Consider the following 23966-nt stretch of genomic DNA (forward strand, 5'->3'; position numbering starts at 1 on the left):
AGTTTTTCAAATATAAGAGCTTTGATTCAATTGAAAAAAGTCTAGTATTTTTCTTTAAACTCTTAAAGTTTATTTTAGTAAACAGTTTAGTTTAGTTAAAAATTACCAAGATGATTAATAGAACAGTACTCTTTTTCAGAAAAAGCTGTTGAATTAAATTTACTTTTGCAACAATTATACTTATAACTAAAATATACTATATAATAACATTAAATGTTTATTTTTTTTGTAGCGCACGCCACAATGGAACACATCCAAGTATATTGATTTAAACAAAGAAGAAATAAAACTACCAAGCAACATAAGTGTAACTCCTGAAAAAACTCCTCAATTGAAATCTGCTAACACTACGCCTCTGTTCGGTTGCAATGTTAGTTATTTTGTTGTTATTTGAAATACAGTAGTTTGAGTTACTTTGTATTTAAAAATAATTTGTAATACTGCTTAAAAAAGTAGTAAAATAGTGTTTTTATTTAGTGTTGGAAAAATTATTTATTATAATTTTTATTATCAAACTACAAAATTTTATATTTAACTTTATCCTGTCACAAATATTTTGCCAGTTAAATTAGTCATGTTTATTTTTTGGCAAATGAGTTTTTATTAAATTTAAAAAATACGTTATGACATTTCAATACTTTTTTTTTTGATAAATTATAGTTACCTTTTATTTATATATATTTTTCTTGTTGTTAAAAATTGTAAAAACCAAATAAAATATTAGTAATAAGCTAGATAGACCAAGTAAAAAAAGGTTTTTGATACTCGATAAACCTAAAAGCAAATTATTATTTTATTTTTGTAAAATCTTTTATAACATATTGGGAGTTATACAAAGTGTGAAATGTAATTACATTATTATGTAAAATTTTACTAATGAGTTGTAGTAAACAGTGTTATCAGTAATAGTGTAAAAGATAAGAAAAATGATAAATTACAATAATTTTCACAGATTTTTGATAAGCTACAATTAGTGAGGCTTAGCAAATTGTTTAGACACAGCTAGAAAGAAGAATGATTAAAAGAAAGATAGTAGAAAAGTATAAATAGAATCAAGAAAAGTTTTAGAAAATATTGAGTGTAAAACATTAAAAATATTTATGTTTTTGTTATAAAAAAAAAGTTTCTAGCTTGAAAAATTATGTGTTCTTATAATTCAAGTTACAAATAGTTTATATATTTAATTGTACAAAAATGTGTAATAAATTTTTTTTATAGTTTATTAAAACTTGTTTGTTATATATGTATATTATTATACTTAGTAAAAGAGCTAAAAAGTCTTTTAAATATAAGCTTTTTTAGTATTAAATTATTTAAATACAAAATAAAGTATACATTATTTTTTATAAACTTAAAAGCAGTATACTATAAAATAGTTCAACTTTCATTTGAGTTAGTTTAAACTTGAAGTTTTTTAACCTTTAAATGTTTACTTTTTGTATAAACATTTATGTCATTGGATAACATTTAAAGAAATATGATAACTTTATTTCGAATTTAATAAAAAAAATATTATATTTAGTGCTAAAATAGATATGCTAATTTTACATAAACTATCCATTTATTTTTGTATACTTAATACAAACGCACATGCTATCATAGAAGTTTAAAGTTAAAAATTAAATAAACAAACTTGAACACTTAAAAAAATAAGAACCGCAATATGTTTATATTTATATTAGAATTTCTATGGTTTATTGAATAATAACTTATTATCAAAATATAATTTAATAGTTATCAACTAACTAGTATAAGTTTAGACAGAGATATTTAAAATAAATAAAAAGTACAAGACCGATATTTCTAACTTACATGATATCTATTTCGTTGTAATAACGGTAAAACCAGCTGGTCAAATTGTCTAAATAGCTTTCAGTACAATAAATTAGATTTAAAAGTAGTTAGAATGTTTTTATATATGTAAATTTGAAGCTTTTTTATAATAAATTGTTTTAAATTCTCAAGATTACTGTTTCTTATAAAATGGGTTTTAAAAATGCTATTTTATTAGGTTAAGCTTTGCTTGTATGCTAAAGTTATGGATTTAATAAAAATTTATCTTAATAGTTACAAATTTAAAGTAAAATTCGATATAACATCCTAATTTATTGATTTGTATGTTAAACTATTGTTATATCGAATTTAACTTATTTAAAATCTTAACATTTGTCTTTCTTCTAGAAAAGTTTTTAATATCAAATCTTTTGACGTAATTGCTTGAAGCAAGTTAAAATATCACACTACTATGAAACAAAATGTTTCATTAAAAGAAAAAATGAATCAAGTTTATCTGTATTTGGTTTTTTGATTTATGCGTTTAAATAAAATCAGTTTCCGGTACTTACTTAATAAATATCAATTTTGTTGATCTTGTATATTGCATTGCTAGTTTGTAATGAAAAAAAAAACAGTTAATATTAATAAAGTACTAAACTAGAAAATTAGATTTACTTTTAAAAGTGTTTATTGAAGTATATAGTAAATGCTTTTGTCAACTCTGAAACTCTAATCTTTTTGCTTATTTTTTTTTAATTTTCGTTGTTGAACATGTAAGTTATAATAACAGCTCTATTAAGAAACTTTAGGTCGTAAAACAGAATATAAGCGTACATGATCGTTGTACGTAACAATGTTATTTAGCAAATACTAGTTTGTATGTTTTTAAATGTTTGAAACTTTGGTTGGCTTTAAAAAAAAACATTTGTGTTTTCAGATAAACTTTGTTTTAATTTTTAAATGTTAATTTTGGATATTTATGTTACGGTTTGAACAATAACTAAAGTGTTTAATGACACATCAATGTTTTTGGTTCAAGAACAGTTTGGTTTTTTGAGATTATTTAATTAATTTCTCATACTATCATAAAACACTACTATCTGATAAGTGCTAACAAGGATTCATTTTACATAGCAGTTATTATGGGATTAGATAAATGTTTAGTCGAAATCATTTAAGCTTTTTTTAATTTTCATTATCCACGAGAAAAAAAAGGTTTAGAAATCAATTTTTTCTAGTTTTAAGTAAAACTCATTTCGATGAAATAGATTATAAAAATATTTTATCTTTAAGTGAGCTTAAAAAGGGTACTTATTATGTATTTAAAATATATTAATTTTACACTTATACATACTGCATTTTAAAGAAAAGCTTAGATTAAAAGCTGTTGTTGTTTTCATTTTACAAATATAGTTTAATACTTTAAGATTTGTCGTATAAAAAAAAGCTAAATCTTGGTTAGAAGTATTACAATATAAAAGTTTAAGAAAAAAGTGAAAAATAACTATCAAAGATAAACGAATTTTATCAAATATTGATAAAAAAAAAACAAAATCTGAACTTGTTAGTTAACAAAAATTAAAAAAAGAAAATACTAGCAGTTTAATAAAAAGAATATACTTATCAGTTCACAAAACACGTTCATTTAGTAAAACAACTTATTAATAGTTTTACCGAACTCTAAAAAGAAATATTTTTTAACAATTTTTTACAGACATAAATATCAGTTTATTCTAGTATAAATTAATAAAGAAAAAAATTAGCATCTTCTTAAATATATTTTTTTTATACACATTTCTTTTTGTGGTTTTAGAACTGTTATAAGAGTAATAACTTTTGACATTTAGGAAATATACATAAGTTTTAAAGAAATATTAAATTACAACACTGTTTCAAAGAGTCACGTTTTTTTACACCACAATTTATATTACGCAATTTTGTTGAAATTCTATGAGAAAAAGTTAGAAAATAACAGTATAACTAAAAAAATATTTTTATATAAGAACAAAAATCAATACATGTTAGTCTGGGAAAACTTTTAAAGCTGGATACAGATTTAAAACGGTTTTTAAAGTACTTATTACTTCACATTTTAAAAATCAAACAATCAGTTTAGTCTTTCCTTGGCATTAAATTATGTATTTTGACATAATGTTTGATAGACTATTTATAAAGTGAAATAAAAATTGTAAATGTCGTTATGTACTTGTACTACTTATTTTTATATAATCAACTATAAGCTGTTAAAAACAAATAAAATGTTGAAGTTGACAATTTTTTTAACCGCCCAAAACTTTTTTAGCTAAAGAGAAAAAGTGAAGATCTCTCAAAACCGTTCACAACTCCGAAGCTGAAAAAAGTTGAAAGCAAACCTGACCTTAGTATCAGCAAAGGTTTAGTTTTTATTGATTTAGATTTTTAACTTAAATATTAATAGTTTCAAACTTAAGTTTTAACGTGACTTAGTTTAACTTACAACTTATAAACAAACGAATACTGATCTAAACATAAAAGATGAAAAGTTAAGACTTTTTATTACAACTTAAATAAGTAAAAATGCTGACACTAAGTAGTTAGCTATAAAAGAAAAAGTTTTAGCAAAAACAAAAAGCTTGGTTTAAACGAAAAGTAAAACCAAAATTAAACTTGCAAAATTCTAAAAAGTTAACTATACAAATAATTTACAATTAATAAAATTTCTTTATCTCAAAACAGCTAAGGAACTCCCAAAGCACCGCCCATTGGTCCCCATAAAATCTCTCAAGCTCCCGTCGAATCGTGACGTCATAATATCTCCGGAAACCGGCAATAAGAAGGTGCAGATGATCGGGCAACCGGCGCACGTGAGGAAGATTAGCAACGTCGTGCAACTTGATCCCAACGCCAAGGTTCAGATCCTTCCCATGGAGAAGATAATCGCCCTGACGTCCCAGAAGCCCGTTCTGCTGAAACCAGGCACTCTGATCAAGGTGGCGAGCCATGGAGACAAGAACAAGTCGATCCAGGAGCTGCAGAAGCTGGAGGTCTCTCCCAACAGTCTCAAAAACAAAAACGCCAAAATAGTCAGCCCCGTCCTGCTGAGGAAGCCGACCCAGAGCGCTCAGGATCTCAGGGAGGCCGAAGAAAGGAGGAGACGAGAGGAGCAGCTGAAGAAGGAGCAAGAGCAGAAGAAGCAGGAAGAAAAAGAGAGGCTGAGGAAAGAAGAAGCTCTCAAGAGGGAGGAAAAGATCCGGAAGGAGAAAGAAGAGCAGCAGAGGCTTGAGGCGGAGAGAATTCGAAAGGAGAAGGTCGAAGAGGAGAAGATGAGAGCGGAGCAGGAGAGAAAGAGGCAAGAAGCCGAGAGGCTGGAGCAACAAATGAAGGAAGAAGCTGAGAGGAAGAGGCGAGAAGAAGAGGACAGGTTGAAGAGAGAAGCTGAAGAGAAGCTCAAGCAGGAGCAGCTTCGAGAGGAGGAGAAAAAACGGAAGGAGCTCGAAATGAAGAAGATCAAAGAAGAGGAGGAGAGGAGACACATTGAAGAGGTGCAGAGAATGGAGCACGAGGAGCAGATCAAGCTGGAGGTGGCGAAGAAGCAGCAGGAGGAGAACATGAAAAAGATAAAGGAGGCGGAAGAGCAGAAGAAGATCATGCAGGTGAAGCAGGAGCAGGAGATGAAGATCAAGCAGCAGATTCAGCAGCAACAGGATCAGAAACCCCCCAAGCAGTTCGTCGTCAAGCAGCAGAATCCCCAGCAACAGCAGCTCTACGGCATCCCCTTCAGCGCAACCCTGCCATCAAGTGGTGAGCAACCGCGGCTTATGATGAACGCCACTTTTAACTACCGCGCTGCGCTGGGAAATCCCCCAAATCAAAACTCGCCGCATGGTGGCGCCAAAACGACGCCCTCGAGCGGATACGAGACTTTTAACTTTCCCTTCCAAACTAACCAGCCTGTTAATACTGTTGCTAATCAGGGTAACCCCCAAAAGCAAGCTACTGGGGCGAACCCACAGCGGGTTCCCATGAGGCCCCCACAGCAGCGCTTACCAACAAGTTTCGTTGCCACTAACAACCAGTTGCCTAACAACCAATTGCAAGCTACTAACCAAATGCAAGCCGTTAGAACTCGGCAGCCAACTAACTTGGAAGGTAACTTGTATTGCAAACTACTAAAAAACTAATATAATAACTTACATAAGTAGTGATCTAACGGATTTACAAAACAGAGTCCCTGGTATAGATTTTTTTAGAAGTTAAGGTCCTTTTGTTTTGCAAAAACTACTTTAAGGGTTATTAGTCCTTTAAATTGGAAAACCTTGTAATTTATTAAGTTGTTTACAGTTTTTATTGTTAAAAACAAATAGTGTTTATTTTTTATTTTACATTTAATACTAAAACTTAAGACCAATCAAACTTTTTCAAGCAAAAGTCTGGTTAGATTCGGTAGATCACTGAATAATAGTAATAATAGTAGTTCAGTAAACTTTAACTATTTTGGAATGTTACAAGATAAAACTTATAAAGCCAACTAATGTAACAACTTAGTTATATAGTTATAGCAATACTTGACTTGAGATAACCTCTTAATATTACTAAGTCTAACAGTTAAGGAACTCCTTAATTTGTTAATACTAATACTTTTGTCCATAAAAGCACTACTTAGATGTAGACCAGTGGTCGTCAAGCTAATCTAATTCTGTGTACACCAAGCTGCAAAAATTTAAACCGGTGCACACCAAGATCTAATTTTAATAGTGGTTGGACTACGTAAACACTTTTATTAGTGCATTTATCTTTAAAAGTCATAACTCAGCTTGTATTTACATGCAAACCATTTGACAACTTAAGCTGAAACTTTTTTTCTGATCCACTTTTTAATTGACCTCTTCATTTGTTTTACCTTATTTTCACAATGATATTTTAGTTATATGGATTTGTCTTACATACTTGTTAATTGAACACTTCTCCGCAATTACTACAAAATCCCCGGTTCAGTATTCTTTAAATAGTTTATTAATTATTATTTACATACTTAAACTAACTCTATGTATTTTTTTCTGTAATCTCAAAATTTCGTGCACCCCTAAATGAGTTTCGTGTACACTAGTGTGCATGTACACCTTGACGACCACTGATGTAGACAATAGCATAGCGACTAAAAGATGATCCTAGAGTTCTAAGATCTCAATTTATGCTAGTAAAAATTGTGAAAGTGACAATAAACAAAACAATTTTAACTTTCTGTTTAAATAAAAATAACTTTTAAATAACTTTCTATGTCAGTTGCTATTTATATTTTAACTCAGTCGCTATAATCTATACAATTCCGAATTGACATCCTAGGGTCTTAAATCATGTCCTAGCTAATTATATTACTTAAAAAATATTATTACAGCTTGAATAACTGTTTTTTTTTCTAATTACTAAAAGACAAATGTGCTTTTGCAGAATGTAGACATTTTGTATCCAATAAATGCATGCCCTAGTAGAGGCTAAATGTTTTGCTATGCCCTTAAATCTCCTTAAAAATTTACCCAGAGTTACTTATAAAAGAGTTTCAAATAAAAAATAACTCTTTTTTTAGTCGAAAACAAGCGTTTAATTAGCATAAGATTCATTTGACCTATATAAATTAAACTACTTTGCAATAACTTATTTGCTAAAAGCTCAAAAGTATTAACAATTTCTGACTGAATTAGAATTAAAACTTACTAAAATATTATACCAACAGATGCTTACATTTTATAAATTTATTACTTTTTTAAGTATACATCCGTTAATAATTAAAATATAGTTGCAGAACATGAAATAAACGGTCAACATTTTACAACAGCGACGCAACCACCCATGACGAACTCCGCTTCGCTTCCCGCCAAAATGCCCTCAATGACGTCATCATCTCCCTACCCCCCACAACAACAACCCCCTATACAACGTCACCCCACCCAGCAGCAGATTATGACGTCATACGGTATGAACCAGCACCAGCTGGCGGCGATGATAAATCAGCGAATGACGTTGCAGCATCAGAGAATGCCAGCCAATCAGAGGCTTCAAAATCCTCAGCAGGTTAAAGCTCAAGTTTTTTAGTGTTTAAATTAAAAGTACAAATTATTCATTTCGATTTATTATAATATATTGATTTATTAGATTATTTTGAAAAACTTTAGTGTAAATTTCCTTAATAAACTTAGACTTTTTACAACTTTCAGTTATAAATTTTAAACTAAATTTATAGTTTTAGTAACAAAAGTTCACATTGCACATTAAAAATCTTTTGAACCTAAAAAAATATATTTATTTTTTTACCTCAGCTACCCAACCAGCAACCGAGGATGCAGATCAAATTCAACAACCCGCAAGTTCCCATGGCAACCATTCCCCAGGGTAACCACCTCAAACAGCCTCCTCCCCAACAGAGGCAGGTGGCCCCTCCTCCCAGGATGACGGTCACCCCTCCCCAGCAACACGGGGTTGTCAGGAACATGGCTGCCACGCAACAATCTGGCCAACAGTTGGCGCCACAGAGAAAATTGCCGACCGTCAAACAAGAGTTGGAGGTATTACAAGTAAAACATATATGTTTAAATTATACTTATAAATTTTTTTGAAGTGTGTTTATTAACAAAGTTAAAGTTGGCGGATCCGTAGTACACTAGTCTAGATAAACTTGTTTTAAAAATATTGTCTAGTCAAAATAAAAAATAATAAAATTAATACATTGGATGCTTAACTTTTGCTAGAAAAAAGATATAACAAATGTAATCTCAAGAAGTTTGTCTAAATACTTGAACATTACAAGTACATGAGCTTTTTTCTGTTTGAACACCTTTAGACTCAAACTAGTACTTATACGTTTAATTTATGAACTTGTAAGTTTATGCATGAAATAACTATCAAAACAATTTGTTGCCACCAACAACTCACAGCTTTTCGTAACTCACAGGCGAAGAAAAGACAGCAGGCCATAAACGCAGCTCAAACTAAAGTGAAGGCGGAAAAACAAGAAGCCAGCAAAAGTGAGTTTTATTAATTGAATTTTTATTATTAAAGCAGTTCTAGAGGTTTTAGAAAAATTCAAAGCTTATAGCTTTTGCTGAGTTTTCTTTGATGTTACTAGCACGACAACTTAAAGTCTATAAGTTGTTTACAAGAAGTGACAAATGTTTGAAAAATCTTGAGTGTAAGCTCTTGATCTTTAAAACTTTTACCTGTATTCAAATAAGCCGACTTCAGTTTTCTTGGTAGTGAATGAGTAATCACAAGTGCTCGTAAATACACTCTTGTTTAAAGATCTACTTGACTACTAAAAATGCGCTGTAATTTTTTTAATTACGACATAAACATTAATATTAATGTGTTTCAGATCGTATAGTTTTAATTTAATTTCAAATAACCTGACTCAGTTTTACTTGGTAATGTTTAAACCATTTTCAACTTTTTCGCAACTATACTTTTTTACGATTTATTTGACTACTTCAGCACTTTTGCTACATACTTTTGGTTACTATTTTTATATTTATGAACTTCAATTTAATTTTAATAAATTTTTTCAGGTCACATGGCGACACCCACCGGAAATAAAAACGCGCCAAAAATAAAAACCGAGCCACAAGCTCAGCAGCAGACAAGATTTCTCACCGCTAGTCAGGTAATATTTTAATTTTTCAGAATAAATATAAGTACTTTTAAAGGTACTGCAATTGGTAAATACTAAAAAACTTGCTGAAATAAGATTTCATCAAAAGTATTTAATTAAACTAGCTCCATAAATTCATAAAATAAAATTATTTGTAGAAGTTTCTTCATTTGCAACACACATACTTTTAAACAAACCTGAAAATTATACATATATGTCGCTGGGTATACTTACAATTCCTACCCGCGCACAAATCCCACCGAATTTTTTTAAATATTTTATTTATTAATTCTTTAACATCTCTGTTACCCCTAAGCGTTACCCTTTGTCGGTAAGCGGTTCTCAGATTTGATCGGGTGGAAGTTGTGCGGTTTTTATATCGCTTGTACTAACTGTAAATAGTGTTTATTTAAAAGCTATAGTTTTTTATTATATATATCTATTAATTGTGATGTATATAAATTTTTCTTAAAATAATCTTTTTTTCACACAGGCGCGCTACACTCCATCACCGAACAGAGCGGCCGCCAAGCAGCAAATTCAACAAAAAATTCCCCACCAACAAAACCCCATGGCGACGCCGCCCAACACGCGACCCCAGCAGCTCCCGCCCCAACGACCCCAGTACCACCCTCCCACGTCGCAGAAGCCCCCTCAGATACCAGCCCAGATCCCAACAAGTCAGAAGTCTCAGTTCCCGGGAATACCCAACCCGCTATTGCAGCAGGGCTTCTTCTTGCAGCAAGGATTGCAGCAGGGATTGCAGCAGCAGGACATTAACAAGCAATTGCAGCAGGCAGCGCAGCAAGCGGCGGCCCAACAGGCGGCGGCCGGGTTTCCCCAGATGTACAACATCGGACAGATCGCAGGTTGGGGGAATAACCTTTCTTACAGTTTTGATTTGAATGTTTTTAAAGTGTTCATAAGTGTTTAAGAGTATTAGAGTTTTAATGTTAATAATTGTTTTGTTGTTTTTCCTTCACAAAATATTTTTTTCTCTATTTATACCAACTTTTAATTTTGTAGTTGATTATACTATCAGTACATTTTGTTAATATTTCAATTAAACTTTGTATTATTAGATACTTGGATGTTTTTTTATGTTTACTAAGAAATATATTTTTATTAATACTATACTTTGTACCTTTGTGTAAATTTATACATTTGACAATTTTTCTAACTTTTTATTAACACTACTAACAACATATTTTATACAAATCTGTAAATTTAGCTCAACAAGACGTTTTACAAGGAGCCTTCTATCTTTGGTGTTTGTCAGGTCTAAATAGATAGTTGATATACAAAAAATCAGAAATACAGGCTGCATAAACATAATATTATTAATTTTTACAATTGACAACTGCATATAGTTTTTTATTAACTATTAATAACAACATATTTTGTACCATTGTGTAAATTTAGCTCAACCAGATGTACTACAAGGTGCCTTCGATCTTTGGTGGATAAAAGGTAGTGATGAATATTTAATTGATGTAGAAACATGCAGGCTACAGGAACATTATTAATCATACGCTTTATTAAACCTGGTTGTTGTAAAAAATCCAACAGCCTTGACTAAATTATCACACAAATGTATACAAACAAAACTTTACAAGGATAAATGAAGATTAAAAAAAAACTTCTAAACATTAATTAAGCAACCAAAAATAAAAAAAAACACACTAAACTGTTTTGTTGCAATTTATTTTAGTACAGCTATTTACGTTACCATGTATTTTTAATTAAAACTTAACCACTTGTAGGCGTCAGAAAGTAAACAAGCAACTCAAGCTTATTTCAACTTAGAGCTAAAAATAACATGGTTTAAAGTTTCAGAATTTTCCCACGCTTAATGATTCTTAATGTCGATATTTTACTTTTGTAACTGTTTTTAACTTTTTATCAAGGATATTTTTCAAGACGTTATTTTTGTAAATTGTTGTCGAATAAAATACCAAATACTTAAGATGAGGTAAAATTACACATTTATTCGCTACATACTGGCCTGACTAAAAAATGATAAAAACATTATTAGTTGAAAAGTTTAAGGCTTATGTTGGTTTTACCAATAAAAAGTAGAATTAATTAATTGACAACCTACAATAAACAAAACAACTACTATAAAGCACAAACGTACATATTCAGCTAACAAACGTTCCTAATAAACAGCACAAACGGACCCACGCCTCTTGTCAATGTTACACCACCAAGCGGCAATTCAGCAGCAACAGCTTCAGGGTCTCACCCCGAGACCCCAGGGAATTCCCCATCCATACGCCGACCCATTTCATCAGCAAATACTCGCTCACATGATGGTTCGTTTGTTTTTTATTTAATTTTTAGTTTTGTTGTTAACTTTTTTTTTACATTTTGATGTTTGGTATAGATTTTATTCGATTATGAAACAATATTTACCCAAACTACGTTTTTAAAATTAATACCACTATAAAACACTAAATTTAAGTTTTACTTAATTATAGTAAAATATTTTTTTTATAAAAAACTTCTTCAAGTAAAAAATAATACAAAAAACTTAAAAACTTCACTAAATTTATTCTATAAAAAAATCAATATCATTATATTTTTGTAAATATTATTTTATCCTTACCAGCAACAACAGCGACACCCACTGGTGGCCCCTCCACAATCCTCCAAAACTCCCCCCAAACCCGAACCAGCTCCCGTGAAGCAACAGCGGCAGACCCAGCCCCAGCAGCAGCGCCACCACGTGAGAACCCCTCCCGTAACCACGCAGCAACCGCGCGGTGTCGCCAGGGAGCAGAAACCCCCTCAAGTGGCGACGAGTCAGGTGAAGTATTCGGATCCCACCAAGAGCGACAAGGACAAAGTTGAGGAACATTTCATGATGAGCGGTTGGTGGAAATAAATAAATATTAAATAATAAAAAAAATAAAATATATGTTGGTTTTTTATTGCTACTGTGTTATCTAAATTAAAATAAAAGTAATTAAGAGTAAGGAATAATTTTTCAATTTTTTGAACAAAATAGCTAGTTTTAATTTTTTATATACCTATTTTAAATGTGAAAAGCATGCTAATTAATTAAAAGCTACATTTGAATGTTTTTTTCTACTTTATTATATCTTGCTCTATACACTTCTTTAAATATTGTTTTTGTAGTAAATGGAGTTTTTAAGTTAATTTATTTAGTCTTATTAAAGATTATTATTATTTAGGATTTCCATCCAAAAGCATGCCTCAGCCTTCAGCTAAGCCGAGAATGCCTGCTTCGGGTAAATTATTTAATTTACTATTCAACTTTTTATTAATATCTTATATATTATAAAAAATAACACTCATGTATACTTCTGTTATAAAAATTTAAAAGTTTAAAATGTTTAATTCAAAACCTGATCAAAATTTAAAATAAAACTGAGTCAATGAACCGAAATAACAAACTACTGAAAACAAAATTTACTTATCATCTTACTTTATCTATTTAAATGAAAAATACTTGCACATACATGCTCTAATAGTAATTAAAAAAGGTTCTAATTAGTAAATAATCTGATCTTAATCAAATATGTAAACAAAAAGTCTAACCCTATAAATCGACTTATCAACTAATTATGACGCGTCAAAAGTTAAGTAATAAAATTAAAACTTTATAAGTTTATTCAAAAAACTTTAGACTAACCCCGATTATGAAACAGTATTTGTGCAAACTACGTATTTAAAACTAATATCACTATAAAACATCATACATTTTGTTTTACTAAGTTACAGTAAAACATTTTTATTACCTTTGAAACTAAACTGATTGCTTTTAAGCTCCATAAGTTTGTGTGTATAAACAAATAAAGTAATAAGTAGACGACTAGTGTTATAAATTAACTTCAAGAGTTTTGTATTAAAAGGAAAAGTAATAACCAAGTAACTTATAAGACAGGCTTGATATGCATCGTTTAGCTTTAATCTACTGTTGATTGATCTTATTTCTGATTAAATAGCTTATTAATCAATTGCTTTCTTAACAAATACTTCCTTAACTGCATTAGATAACCAAGCTCAATGTTAAGTATTTTTGTACCATTAGTAAAGCTAGTAAATATATGTGAGTTGTTTTTAGTTTTAAAACTAACTTTAACTTTTTTATGTTATGTTTATAGGTATAAAAAAGCTAAAACAAATAGTATAAACACAGTCTAGTTAAATTTTTATATTAAAAACAAATCTCAAAGCTCTAAAAAACTTAACTTAGTTTATAAACTACTTGTAAATACTTTTAAATCAGAGGTATATATAATTATGTTATTTTAAACTTTGTTTTAATTAAGTTACTGAAAAAAAAGTATTCTGTTTACTACACTACTACTTTCATATTACTCCACTGTTATCAATTCAAATACTGTTTGTATGTTTTAAACAATTTAACACCATTTTTATAGTAAATCAACTCAGAATGTTACTTACAAAAAAAAACTTACTCTAAATAAAGATAAAGTATTAAAAAAAAATTAATATTTAAACTAAAACATGTACAAAATACATAAATGTGTATTTATAAATAACAACCTAACTCTTTTTTCTTAGCAACGCCAGACAAGAAACCAGTGGTGCAGAACAAACCACCCCCACAGCAACAACCCCCACCCCAACCACCCCAAGGGGCCCCGCAACAATTCGCCCACCCGCTAATGTGGCCCCACAACCCAAATATGGGTCACCCCAGGCTCCCGTGGCCCCATAACATCAACGACCCAAATTTTCAGCATCTGATAAGAGCTTCACTGCAGATGGGACAGGTTTTAAAATATAACGTTTAAAATTAATAATTTGTAACGGAATAGTTTTTGATAAATAAGATAACTAGTTTTTTAGTATTTTAAAAACTGTTTTATTGACATTTATAATAAAAAAACTATTTTACTAGTTTTTCAATATCTTTTTTACACCTGATAACTTTTTTTCTGCCTAAAGCCGTTATGATAATTTAAATAATAAAATATTTAGTAAGCCTATAAAAAAATTACATTTGTTCCCAGCAGGTACAGCAAGCTCAAGCACAGCAGAAGGCCCCTCCACCCCCACAAAACAATCCCCTGAACCCCCAGAACAATCCCCTAAACCCCCAAAACAACCCCCAGCAGCAAGCTGCCACGCAACAGAGGTTCCAGCAACAGGTATCACAGCAGGGTAATTCCCAGAAGAGCGCCGCTGGTGGTGGCGGCGGTGGTGGAGGTGGTGGTCCGCAGCAGAGCGGTGGCCAGCAAAATAGTGGCGGTAGTCAAGGAGGAGATTTGTACGCTGTTAGTTTGAATTTGTGAAAATACTAAATACTAGAAATGAAATTATAAAACAGTTATTTTGAAAAAGTAAAACATTTATCTAACAACTCCAATAAATGCGTAGATTTTTTTACAAAATTTGATCTAAATTTAAAAATGGTTTTTAGTTTTTAGAAACTAGATTTACCTTTAAAACTCTAGTGCTTAAACTTTGTCTTGTTATGTATACAAAAAGTATTTTACTTCTATTAGGTCAAATTTTAAACATCAAAACACATATTTATGCTAACTTGATCAGTTTCGCTAAATATTTCTAAGTAAGTTTTAAAAACTGTTTCATTTAGCTAATTTAGTTGTTTTTTAAAACATAAATTTTGTATTAATTAGTTTATAATTGTAAAAAAAATCTTCCAGTAGCCTCATCCTTAAAAGAAAGTTTTAGTATTAAGAATTCGATCAAAAGTTTAATTATAAATTAACAACGAAAACTTTTATCTTCAATACACATTTGTCTACGATAGTAACGAAATACTAAGCTATTTAAACCACTTAAAACTTGTAATTTAATAATCAAAACTGTTATTTTTATGAATTAATCAGTAATTAAAAAGTTAAAAGTTTGAAAGTTTTGTCTCAATAGACTTACAAATTTTGTGTACTTAGTTCTGTTAAAAATGCTAACCCAAAGTGACACTTTAAAACAGACAAATATAAATAGTAATATTTATTAAAATTGACAGCACAAATTACAAGAGTCCTTAACAATAAATACTTAAATTTGGAATGACAAAAATCATTCAAATATTTACAAAAAATTCAAAAACCTATTATTACGTCATTCGACAAATTTAAACAGCTCCAAAAAACTGAATGAAAAGTTTTATTAAATTTTTGAGTCTTTCTGTGTCACTTATATTTGTATTTGTCCTTCTTATTATATTTGTGTTAACCATGGATGACGCTACTGGAAGTTTGAGCCTTCGGGCTTGTTGCAAGGGCCTCGCTTACATGTTTACAATGCCCCCGCAGAGGTACCCGATCGTGTGGCAGGGAAACATCATCGTCAAGTCTCAGGAGGCCGCAGTTCAAATTCACTACATCGCAGGTTTGAACTGTTGTAAATTAGAACTGAACTTAAGAACGCTGTTATAGTATTAAATATAAGTAAATTAATGATAGTAATTACTGGTTTAAACTAAATAGTTTTTTTTAATATGTAAACCTTTAAGTAAGTTTATAGTTTGAAGCTTTTTGTAATAAACCTAAAGTTGTAACTAGCTTCAGCTTGAATTAGTTTTTTTTCGGATTGTACATGAGCTATGCTTATAATTTTTTACTAAAACTATAGCTTTAGTGGATCATGTTATATGCATTAGGGTTAAAATATTTAGCTAGAGCGTAGTATATTTCTTTAGCTAAGTAAAACTAACTTTTTTATTAGCTTATCTCTGTTTCAAATATTTAAAGTGTAAATGTTTAAACTAATTTTCAAGGAGTGTTGAATATTATATAAATGATCAACGATTATGGTCTTTTTTTAAAGGACAAGAAATTTATTCGATAATTAACACCAACATAAAAATTAGTTTTTATACAATACGTATTTTTTCTATTGTTATAAATCAAAGAAAACAGGCGAAAGTCTTTTTACCAAATAATACCATAAAAACTTTATATTAAAAAAACTAATTAATAAAAACTTTACTAACAATAAAAACCATTATAAGAAAAAGAGACCTTACTAGTTGGATTTAAACAACGTATTTAATTGATGCATATTTACGGTTTTGAAAATTATACTATGTTATAATTACAATCATGTTTTTAAACTTTTATTTTTTCTCAAACAAAAATATTAATATACATTATTTTCTAGGCGACAGAGACTTGGCAAGTTCGAGGTTGCCACAGAAATCTGAAAAGACCGGACAGTCTGACAACAATTGTCACCTGGCATCCCTGAGAATTAAGGACAGGTTGAGAATTAATCCCCAACATTTGGATGGATTGAACTCCAGGATGATGGTTTGATTGTGTTTGAAATTAGTTTGTCGTTGGCAGAAATATCTTTGAAAGCTAAGAGCCTTGATTAAATGTAGTTAAACACTTTAATTTTGATTTGAAAAAAAAAACGGACGACCTTAATTCCAGTATGATGGTTTGAATTAACGTTTTAAACTATTTAGTTTATAATAGTTACTTGTACTGATAACCATTTAAAACATATCATTGTGGTATATGCGGAACTATATTATTAATTTAATTTGTTTGAAATAAATATGCAAAATTTCAACGGGCTCTCAATTCGAGAATGATGGTTTGAATTAATGTTTGAAAAAATTTAACTTATAAATGATACTTGTACTGATAACCAGTTTAAACATATACTTGTGGTATATGCGGAATTATGTTATTAATTTAATTTGTTAGAAATAAATCTGCAAAATTTCAACGGGCTCTCAATTTGAGAATGATGGTTTGAATGAGTTTTGTTTAAAAAATGAACAAATGATACTTTAATAGACTCGATAATAGTATTATATACTAGATGTCTTAAAATTTAAACTCTTACCCTAAATATTTAACTGAATCTGAAATGGTAAGGTTTTTATAGTATAAAAATTATATCTTAATTGTTTTTTTTCTTAATTTTACAAAACATCCTAAACCTTAGAGTTCGATTTTTAAAGCAACTAGTTTGTTATTCGTTCTATTCTACCAATGTGATGTGATTAGACGCCCATAAAACTTGAGAATGTTAAGTTTATCTATGTGATTACAATTGTATCATATCTACCCACTGATTGTGCAGAGACTTTTACTCTTCATAACTTACACATGTTGTCTATCTTTACTTGTTTATATTTAAAATACCGACCATTTAATATGAATCGGTGAAAAAGTACGCCCAACATAATTATTTTAATAAATTTAAAAACCGCTCATTTAATGTGAATCTATGTACAAGTACAAAAATATATTAAATAATTTCTATGAAACTTATTAAAAACCCCTCATTTAATGTGAAAATATGTAAAAGTACCAACAGTATGTTGTTTTTTTTGATGAAATTCATAAAAAACCGACCATTTAATATGAATCGGTGAAAAAGTACGCCCAACATAATTATAATCTTAAAACTGATAACCCCTCATTTAATGTGAATCTATGTACAAGTGCTAAAAATATTGTAAAATTTTAAATATTACCTTTATTAAAAACACCTCATTTAATATGAATCGGTGAAAAAGTACGCCCAACATAATTATTTATTTAAAACTAATAACACCTCATTTAATGTGAATCTATGTACAACTACCCTCAGCACATATGCTAATAATTGAGAACTATTTGTGTATTGTTATTATTTTTTGACGTTTGTAAAAAACCCTCGTTTAATGTGAATCTATGTACAAGCATCTACAGGACGAATCGTCATTTTGCATGCTCGTAGCGCTACCTTGCGGAAGGGACACAGAAGATCTTCAGAAACAGACGACTGCGCTGAAGAGCAAGTTTATTGATTATCTTCACGACAAGGGAGTAGCTGGAATCATCAACCTGGATCAATCCACCAACTCCGATGATGGACAGGTTAGTGCTTTGTTTTATTGTACTTCATATTTTTTATTTTATTGTTTATTTCAATTAACCTGGATTAATCCAGTAATTCCGATGATAGACAGGTTATTAATATTTTGTTTTTGTTCTATTTACTTTTTTAATTATTTTCTTAAAAATAATACTATGATAGTAAAATAATACCAACTAGTAAGCGATTTATAAGATATGAAAAAAAAGTTGAAATTATACTTTATAGTTAATTTTAGCCATATCTTACAAAAACTATCAAGTTTATACTTTTCAAAATTTACCAAAAGCACTTATATTTAGTATATTTTATTAATTTTATTAAAAACTATTTCTCCCAACAGCAACCCCACGTGCTTCACTTTTTCGCTCCGGGGGAATTTTCCAACGAAGCCATCCAATTGCGAGCTCCGGACCTGTACACGTCACTCGCCGATATCCAGCACCTGATGCTCCTCATCATGCCCGCATAACAACAACGACGAGGTTTTTATGACGTCATAATGCTAAATATTTGTGCTTCAGTTTCGCTTTCTGCTAACGTTGTTTCCTTATAAATTACTTTGAAAAACTGTTTAATTGTACTTTGTTTCACGCTTTTTCTGTTATTACATTTTCAATACGTTCCATTTTGATTTGTTAATAAAATCACTCAAACAAAGTATGTGTAAGTCTTTAATTTTGTTAATAAATTGTCGATCATGCAGGCCTAATACCCAACAATAACGTTGCATTAGAAAAAAAATCATATAAGTATAAACAGATAAAAATGCGAGGACTTACTTTACTCTATTTAGTTATTTACATTTCTATTAAAAATAACTACGAACTTATGCAGCTTTTTTTAATTTTATTATACTTCAAACTGAATATATTTATACATAAAATATTTTTTACAGCTAGGGAAGTCCTTAGCGACAACTTTGGTCCCTAAAAAATTCAAATCCATAGCAATAAGCATTGTCGCTTAACTACGATGTTGACCCCAAAAAAATTCGCAACCCCAACCCGAGCAGACATGAGCATTAGAAGATGCTCGGAAAAAAAAAGAGAATAAAAATGCAGACCAACAAACTATGTTTTTTGATTATTTTTTGAAATTTAGAGCTATAGTAGATACTGTTCCTTGAAATAATACCTCTTTCTTAATATTTTCTCAAAACTTTTTGATTTTGTGTGTTGGCTTGTTTGGATTGAAAATGAAAATGTTTTTAAAATGTAGCTTTCTGTGTGTGGTCGTTTTTGAAATAAGCTCTTTTCAAGTTCAGTTTAATAAATATTTTAGAGTTTTTTTTTTATTTGGTTTAAGAAATAATTTTGCATGGAAGTCAAATGATACTTGGTTCTGTTTGTTTTCGTTGTAACTTAATTGTTTGAGACTCCAGTGTAATATAAAAATACATAATAATATATATGTATATAATATTTATATGAGATAAACAGGTTGCTTCTATAAATGACTTATTTGAAGGGGTTCTTTCAAAAATTAAATTGAAAAATATTACTCATCTAGTCTTGAGGTCAGCAAAATTTTTAGAAAAAAATATTTTCTTATTACTTTTTTGAATGTTTAATGGATTCACTTAAACGTCTTGCTCTAAAAATGAAGTAACCTCTCTATTTAATATTACTTTTAAAATGCAGAGAAAACAAATTTTCTTGACTTTATTAAATTATTGTTATTTGTACAAGTTAAATAAAAAGCTGTGAATTATGAAGCTTTAATTTCGCTTACTTTTCACTTTTCTTTTAATCTTGTTTCCTTATTAACTACTTTATTATTATGAGAAATTATTTAATTGTGATACTCTTTGATTATGATAAAATTTTTATTTTTTTTTTTATCGATGTTTAAACATATTTGTTCCATTGAATGATTATTTTGTTTCATAAATAAACCGATCACTATTTTAATTAATATTTTATTAATACTGCATTAAATTAGTTTTTGTCTTTTTCAGATTTTTCAGATTAGTCTAGTGTCATTATTACTATTGATTAACTTTATGGTTAAATCGTTTTATCTATACTAGAGTAAAATCCTTACTTAAGTATAGTAGATAGTTTGAAAAAGCTATTGAAACTTGAGCTTTTTAGTTTTAGAAGATAATACAAAAAATATCATGAAAATATTTAAGTTGGTAAGTACATGCATAACGATGTGATTTTTTGAATTCAAATGTTGTTCTTGGTTAAAAAATATTATTTCTTAAAAAAATTGCCATTTTAAAATTATTTTAAAACCTAAAGGAATGGATAACTAAATATTGAAGAACTTAGATTTTTAAGTTTATTAATGACTAAGCATTTTAAAGGTTGTAAGAGTATAAAGGTTCTAGTCTAAAGCGATTTAAGTTATTAAATCTTTTACCTGTACAAACAAATTTGTGCCATCATTAAGTTAAATAGTTGATGAACATTATTACCGTCTTAACTCAGTACTTTAGTAGTGTATTCATGCTGGGATTACTTTGTAAGTAAAATTAGTTAGGAGCATCGATTTTAAGTAGCTTTAAATTAATTCAATAAAATAAAAACAAAATGTACTGTAACCTTCTTTTATTGCACAAACATATGTTTCTGTGTGTCAACGAATCAACACACTTCAACTGGGTTCTGTAAAATAATAATTACTATGCATGTTCTATTCTTTCATTACAGAAATTATTTTTTTACAGAACCCAGTTGAAGTGTGTTGATTCGTTAACACACAGAAACATATGTTTGTGCAATAAAGGAAGGTTACTGTACAATTTGTTTTTATTTATATTCCAGTGAAGTTATTTCACTAGGATCTTTTCTTAGCAAACGATTAAACCTATATTTTTGAACAGTTATAAATTGATTCATAGGTTTTCGTTTGTGAGTCTGAAGACTTCTTTTTTTTTATGCATAAGTTTGCAATGTAAAAGTTTGCGTCCAAATACTAATGCAAAGAAGCAATGCTATCATTTGTCTATATAAATGTTAAAAATCACTTGACAATGTTATTTTAAATTTATTAACTAATGTTGTTAGTTTAATATCAAACCAGAAGTTTGTAAGCTAATGTTATATAACAACACAGAATTTTTTTTTAATGTTTCAATTTTAATAAAAATAACATTAAGTTGCTAAAGTAATTCAAAAAATTAACTAAACAGCAGTCGGTAGCCTTTCATAAGTTTTTGGCCAGTTTTCTCAAACAAAGTTGCTCTCGGGCCGCAGTTAATTTAGAATAATTGTAATAATCAATACTGTTGTACTAATCTATACTTTACTACTCCTTCTACCCCTTAACAGCATCTCTTATTGAGATAGTGTGATGTAGCTATAATGTATCTTTGTGTTTCTTTCGTTTATGTAAATAAAAAATAAGTTCTTTTTCGATTGTTGTACTAATTTGCTATACTTTACTATTCCCTATTGCCCCTTAAGAACATCTATATTAAGATATTAGACACAAAGTCGGGTTCTCTGTATTGAGATATTAAAACACTATCCTAAACCAGAAGCATGATGAAATAAGCAAAAAAGAGCAGTAGTAAAGAGTTTGTTAAATGTAAGATTTTACTACAAAAAAATTTCTTTTTTTGTTTTAAAAAAGTTAATTTTTAGCTGAAAAGTTCCGCAGATTTTGGTTTTGAGAGCCAAAGTGTGCCAATCCCAGAATGAGAAAGTTATTAATTTAAACTGTTTTGTTAACTAAAATGAAGTTTTGTTTCTACAATAATGTTTTTTCAATGGTAATTATTAACAATTTTTTTTTCTTTAAAGCTAAAATACAGCGAAATTATAAAAAAGCAGTAGTTTTCTAATAATGATAGTTATGACATAGTCTAGTCTGCACATCCTTTTATTCTACGAATAACTTTTGCACAGTTTTTGAAAATGTTGGGAATTGCTAATCTAGTTGGTACGCATAATTAAATATTAAATTTTACACTTAAGTTTTTTACTTAAGAAAAATCTAATGTTTATCTAGTTTCAACCTTTAGCATAATCTTGTTTTAGAAATCATTAACCATGCAAACAAATTTAATAACTGTTATATAATATTATTAAAGTAAGCAATTTATTTAATAACATATTATAAGTATTTGAGTAAGGTATTTTTGTGATCATCATGGCTCGCACACGAAGAGATGTATCAGAATTAATTTTACAATTAAGTATTCTATCTTTGAAGTATTTATCTTAAAAGCTTGAGATAACCAGTACGAGGTATACTAGTAGAAAATTTTTTGCCCACTATGAACTTTGTTAAAAATTTAAAACTTCCTATTTTATAAATAGAATAATGTTCAGGTTACTTTAATACTAGCTCAGTTTTCTACAAAGACAATAAATTTGTATTATTACGATCAATAGAAGCTCCTAGAATATTTAATAATTTTAATAGTTTTTAGATATTTTTGATTTTCAGATATATTTAAACAACTTTAAGTTCTTTTGATTCATGTTGTCTCAAGTTGATAGAACCTTTTTTGTAATGTTTAAAAACTCAAGTAACGAAGCTTAAAAGTATTTAACACTCCTAAGGCTGTAAATATTATTTTAGCATTTAGAACTAAACTGTGTTCAATTGCTAAAAATAATTTGCAGGTTTGATCTATCTAACTAAAATAGGGTTTCCCAAAGCGGACAATTTTAGAAACTCAGGGGGCATAAGCTATAAAGGAAGCCACAGGGGTGCCATGAGGCCATGTTTTGAAACTTCCACTTGATATTTTTGAGTTAATGATAAAGAGAAAAAAGGTCATAGTTGCATTTAAATATAGCCTTGAAACTTATACTATATGTTATAGGAAATTTTTTTAAATTTAGAGGCCATAAATTGTAAAGCTGTAAAAATAGGAGCCACAAGGCCATAACTTGCAACTTACACTAGCTGTTGTAAATTTGATGATGAAGTGAATAAAAGGTTATTAGTAAGTTTAAGGAAAAGTTTTTGAGAAGTCTTGTCGGAGGGGTCCATAGATTTTTTATTTCTTTAAAGGGAGCCTTGTGAAAAAAACTTTGGGAAGCCGTGGTCCTAAATTGTACAAGACAGTCAATGACTAAGTTGGTAGTGTAAGTTGAACAGCTATAAGCGTAAAAATTAAATTAGTATTCTAAACATTAACCCTGCTTCTGAAACTTTATTAATCTTCCAACACAAGTGCTTAAATTGAAAGACTTAAATTTTTACTGTTTTGTGTTTGTATAAATTATATAGTATAAATGTACTCAATAGTAACTATAACAAAAATTTTGAATTAAACATGGTGTAAAACTAATGTATTAAGTATAACATTTGAAAGTTATTATAGAGTTTTTAAAGTATTTTAGTTCTATTAAATTTAAAAAATAAGCATTTGAATTCCAAGTAACATAATCAATTCAAAAAAAAAATTATTATGGGATTTGAATAAAAAATGAGGTTTTGTCAATAAAAAAAAAGCACAAAATCTATTTAATGTTGATAGCATAAAAAAACACTAATAAAAAACGAGAGATCTTTATATTCAGTTAAAGTAGTTTAGCTACCATAAAAAAAGGTAAACAAAGAATTGAAACTTTGTAATAACTGAACAAAGAAACTGCTTGTAATACTGTTTAAACTTTGTATATTTTATTAATACTCTAAACTTAAAAATTTTTATCTTACATTTTAATCAACTTTAATTCACATAAAATGTACTAATTTTTAAAACTTAAACAAAATATTTAATACTTTATACATTTAATCATAAAAATCAATAAGAAAAATA

At 29.1% G+C, this 23966-nt stretch overlaps 1 protein-coding gene across 6 annotated transcripts in view; it reads left to right on the plus strand.

The window, feature by feature from the left end:
* The window catches only part of LOC145843305 (uncharacterized), a 116760-nt gene extending 96725 nt beyond the window's left edge, over positions 1-20035 (plus strand). For 4 of the 6 annotated variants that reach the window (XM_082950802.1, XM_082950872.1, XM_082950942.1 and 1 more), the window contains 18 exons: positions 233-370; positions 4079-4169; positions 4492-5904; positions 7589-7824; positions 8070-8315; positions 8702-8774; positions 9312-9406; positions 9888-10263; positions 11564-11709; positions 12006-12267; positions 12592-12648; positions 13949-14160; positions 14401-14664; positions 15673-15748; positions 16520-16668; positions 18070-18237; positions 18579-18720; positions 19134-20035. In XM_082950802.1, coding sequence (XP_082806928.1) covers positions 233-370; positions 4079-4169; positions 4492-5904; positions 7589-7824; positions 8070-8315; positions 8702-8774; positions 9312-9406; positions 9888-10263; positions 11564-11709; positions 12006-12267; positions 12592-12648; positions 13949-14160; positions 14401-14664; positions 15673-15748; positions 16520-16668; positions 18070-18237; positions 18579-18707 — 4131 coding nt within the window. In that variant the 3' untranslated portion in view covers positions 18708-18720; positions 19134-20035. The remainder of the gene's footprint in view (positions 1-232; positions 371-4078; positions 4170-4491; positions 5905-7588; positions 7825-8069; positions 8316-8701; positions 8775-9311; positions 9407-9887; positions 10264-11563; positions 11710-12005; positions 12268-12591; positions 12649-13948; positions 14161-14400; positions 14665-15672; positions 15749-16519; positions 16669-18069; positions 18238-18578; positions 18721-19133) is intronic. The other 2 variants (XM_082950950.1, XM_082950958.1) reach the window with 2 other exon arrangements.
* Positions 20036-23966: the final 3931 nt, after the last annotated feature.

Source organism: Thalia democratica, chromosome 1 (assembly GCF_965202585.1).
Source record: "Thalia democratica chromosome 1, ktThaDemo2.hap1.1, whole genome shotgun sequence".
Classification (NCBI taxonomy): domain Eukaryota; kingdom Metazoa; phylum Chordata; class Thaliacea; order Salpida; family Salpidae; genus Thalia; species Thalia democratica.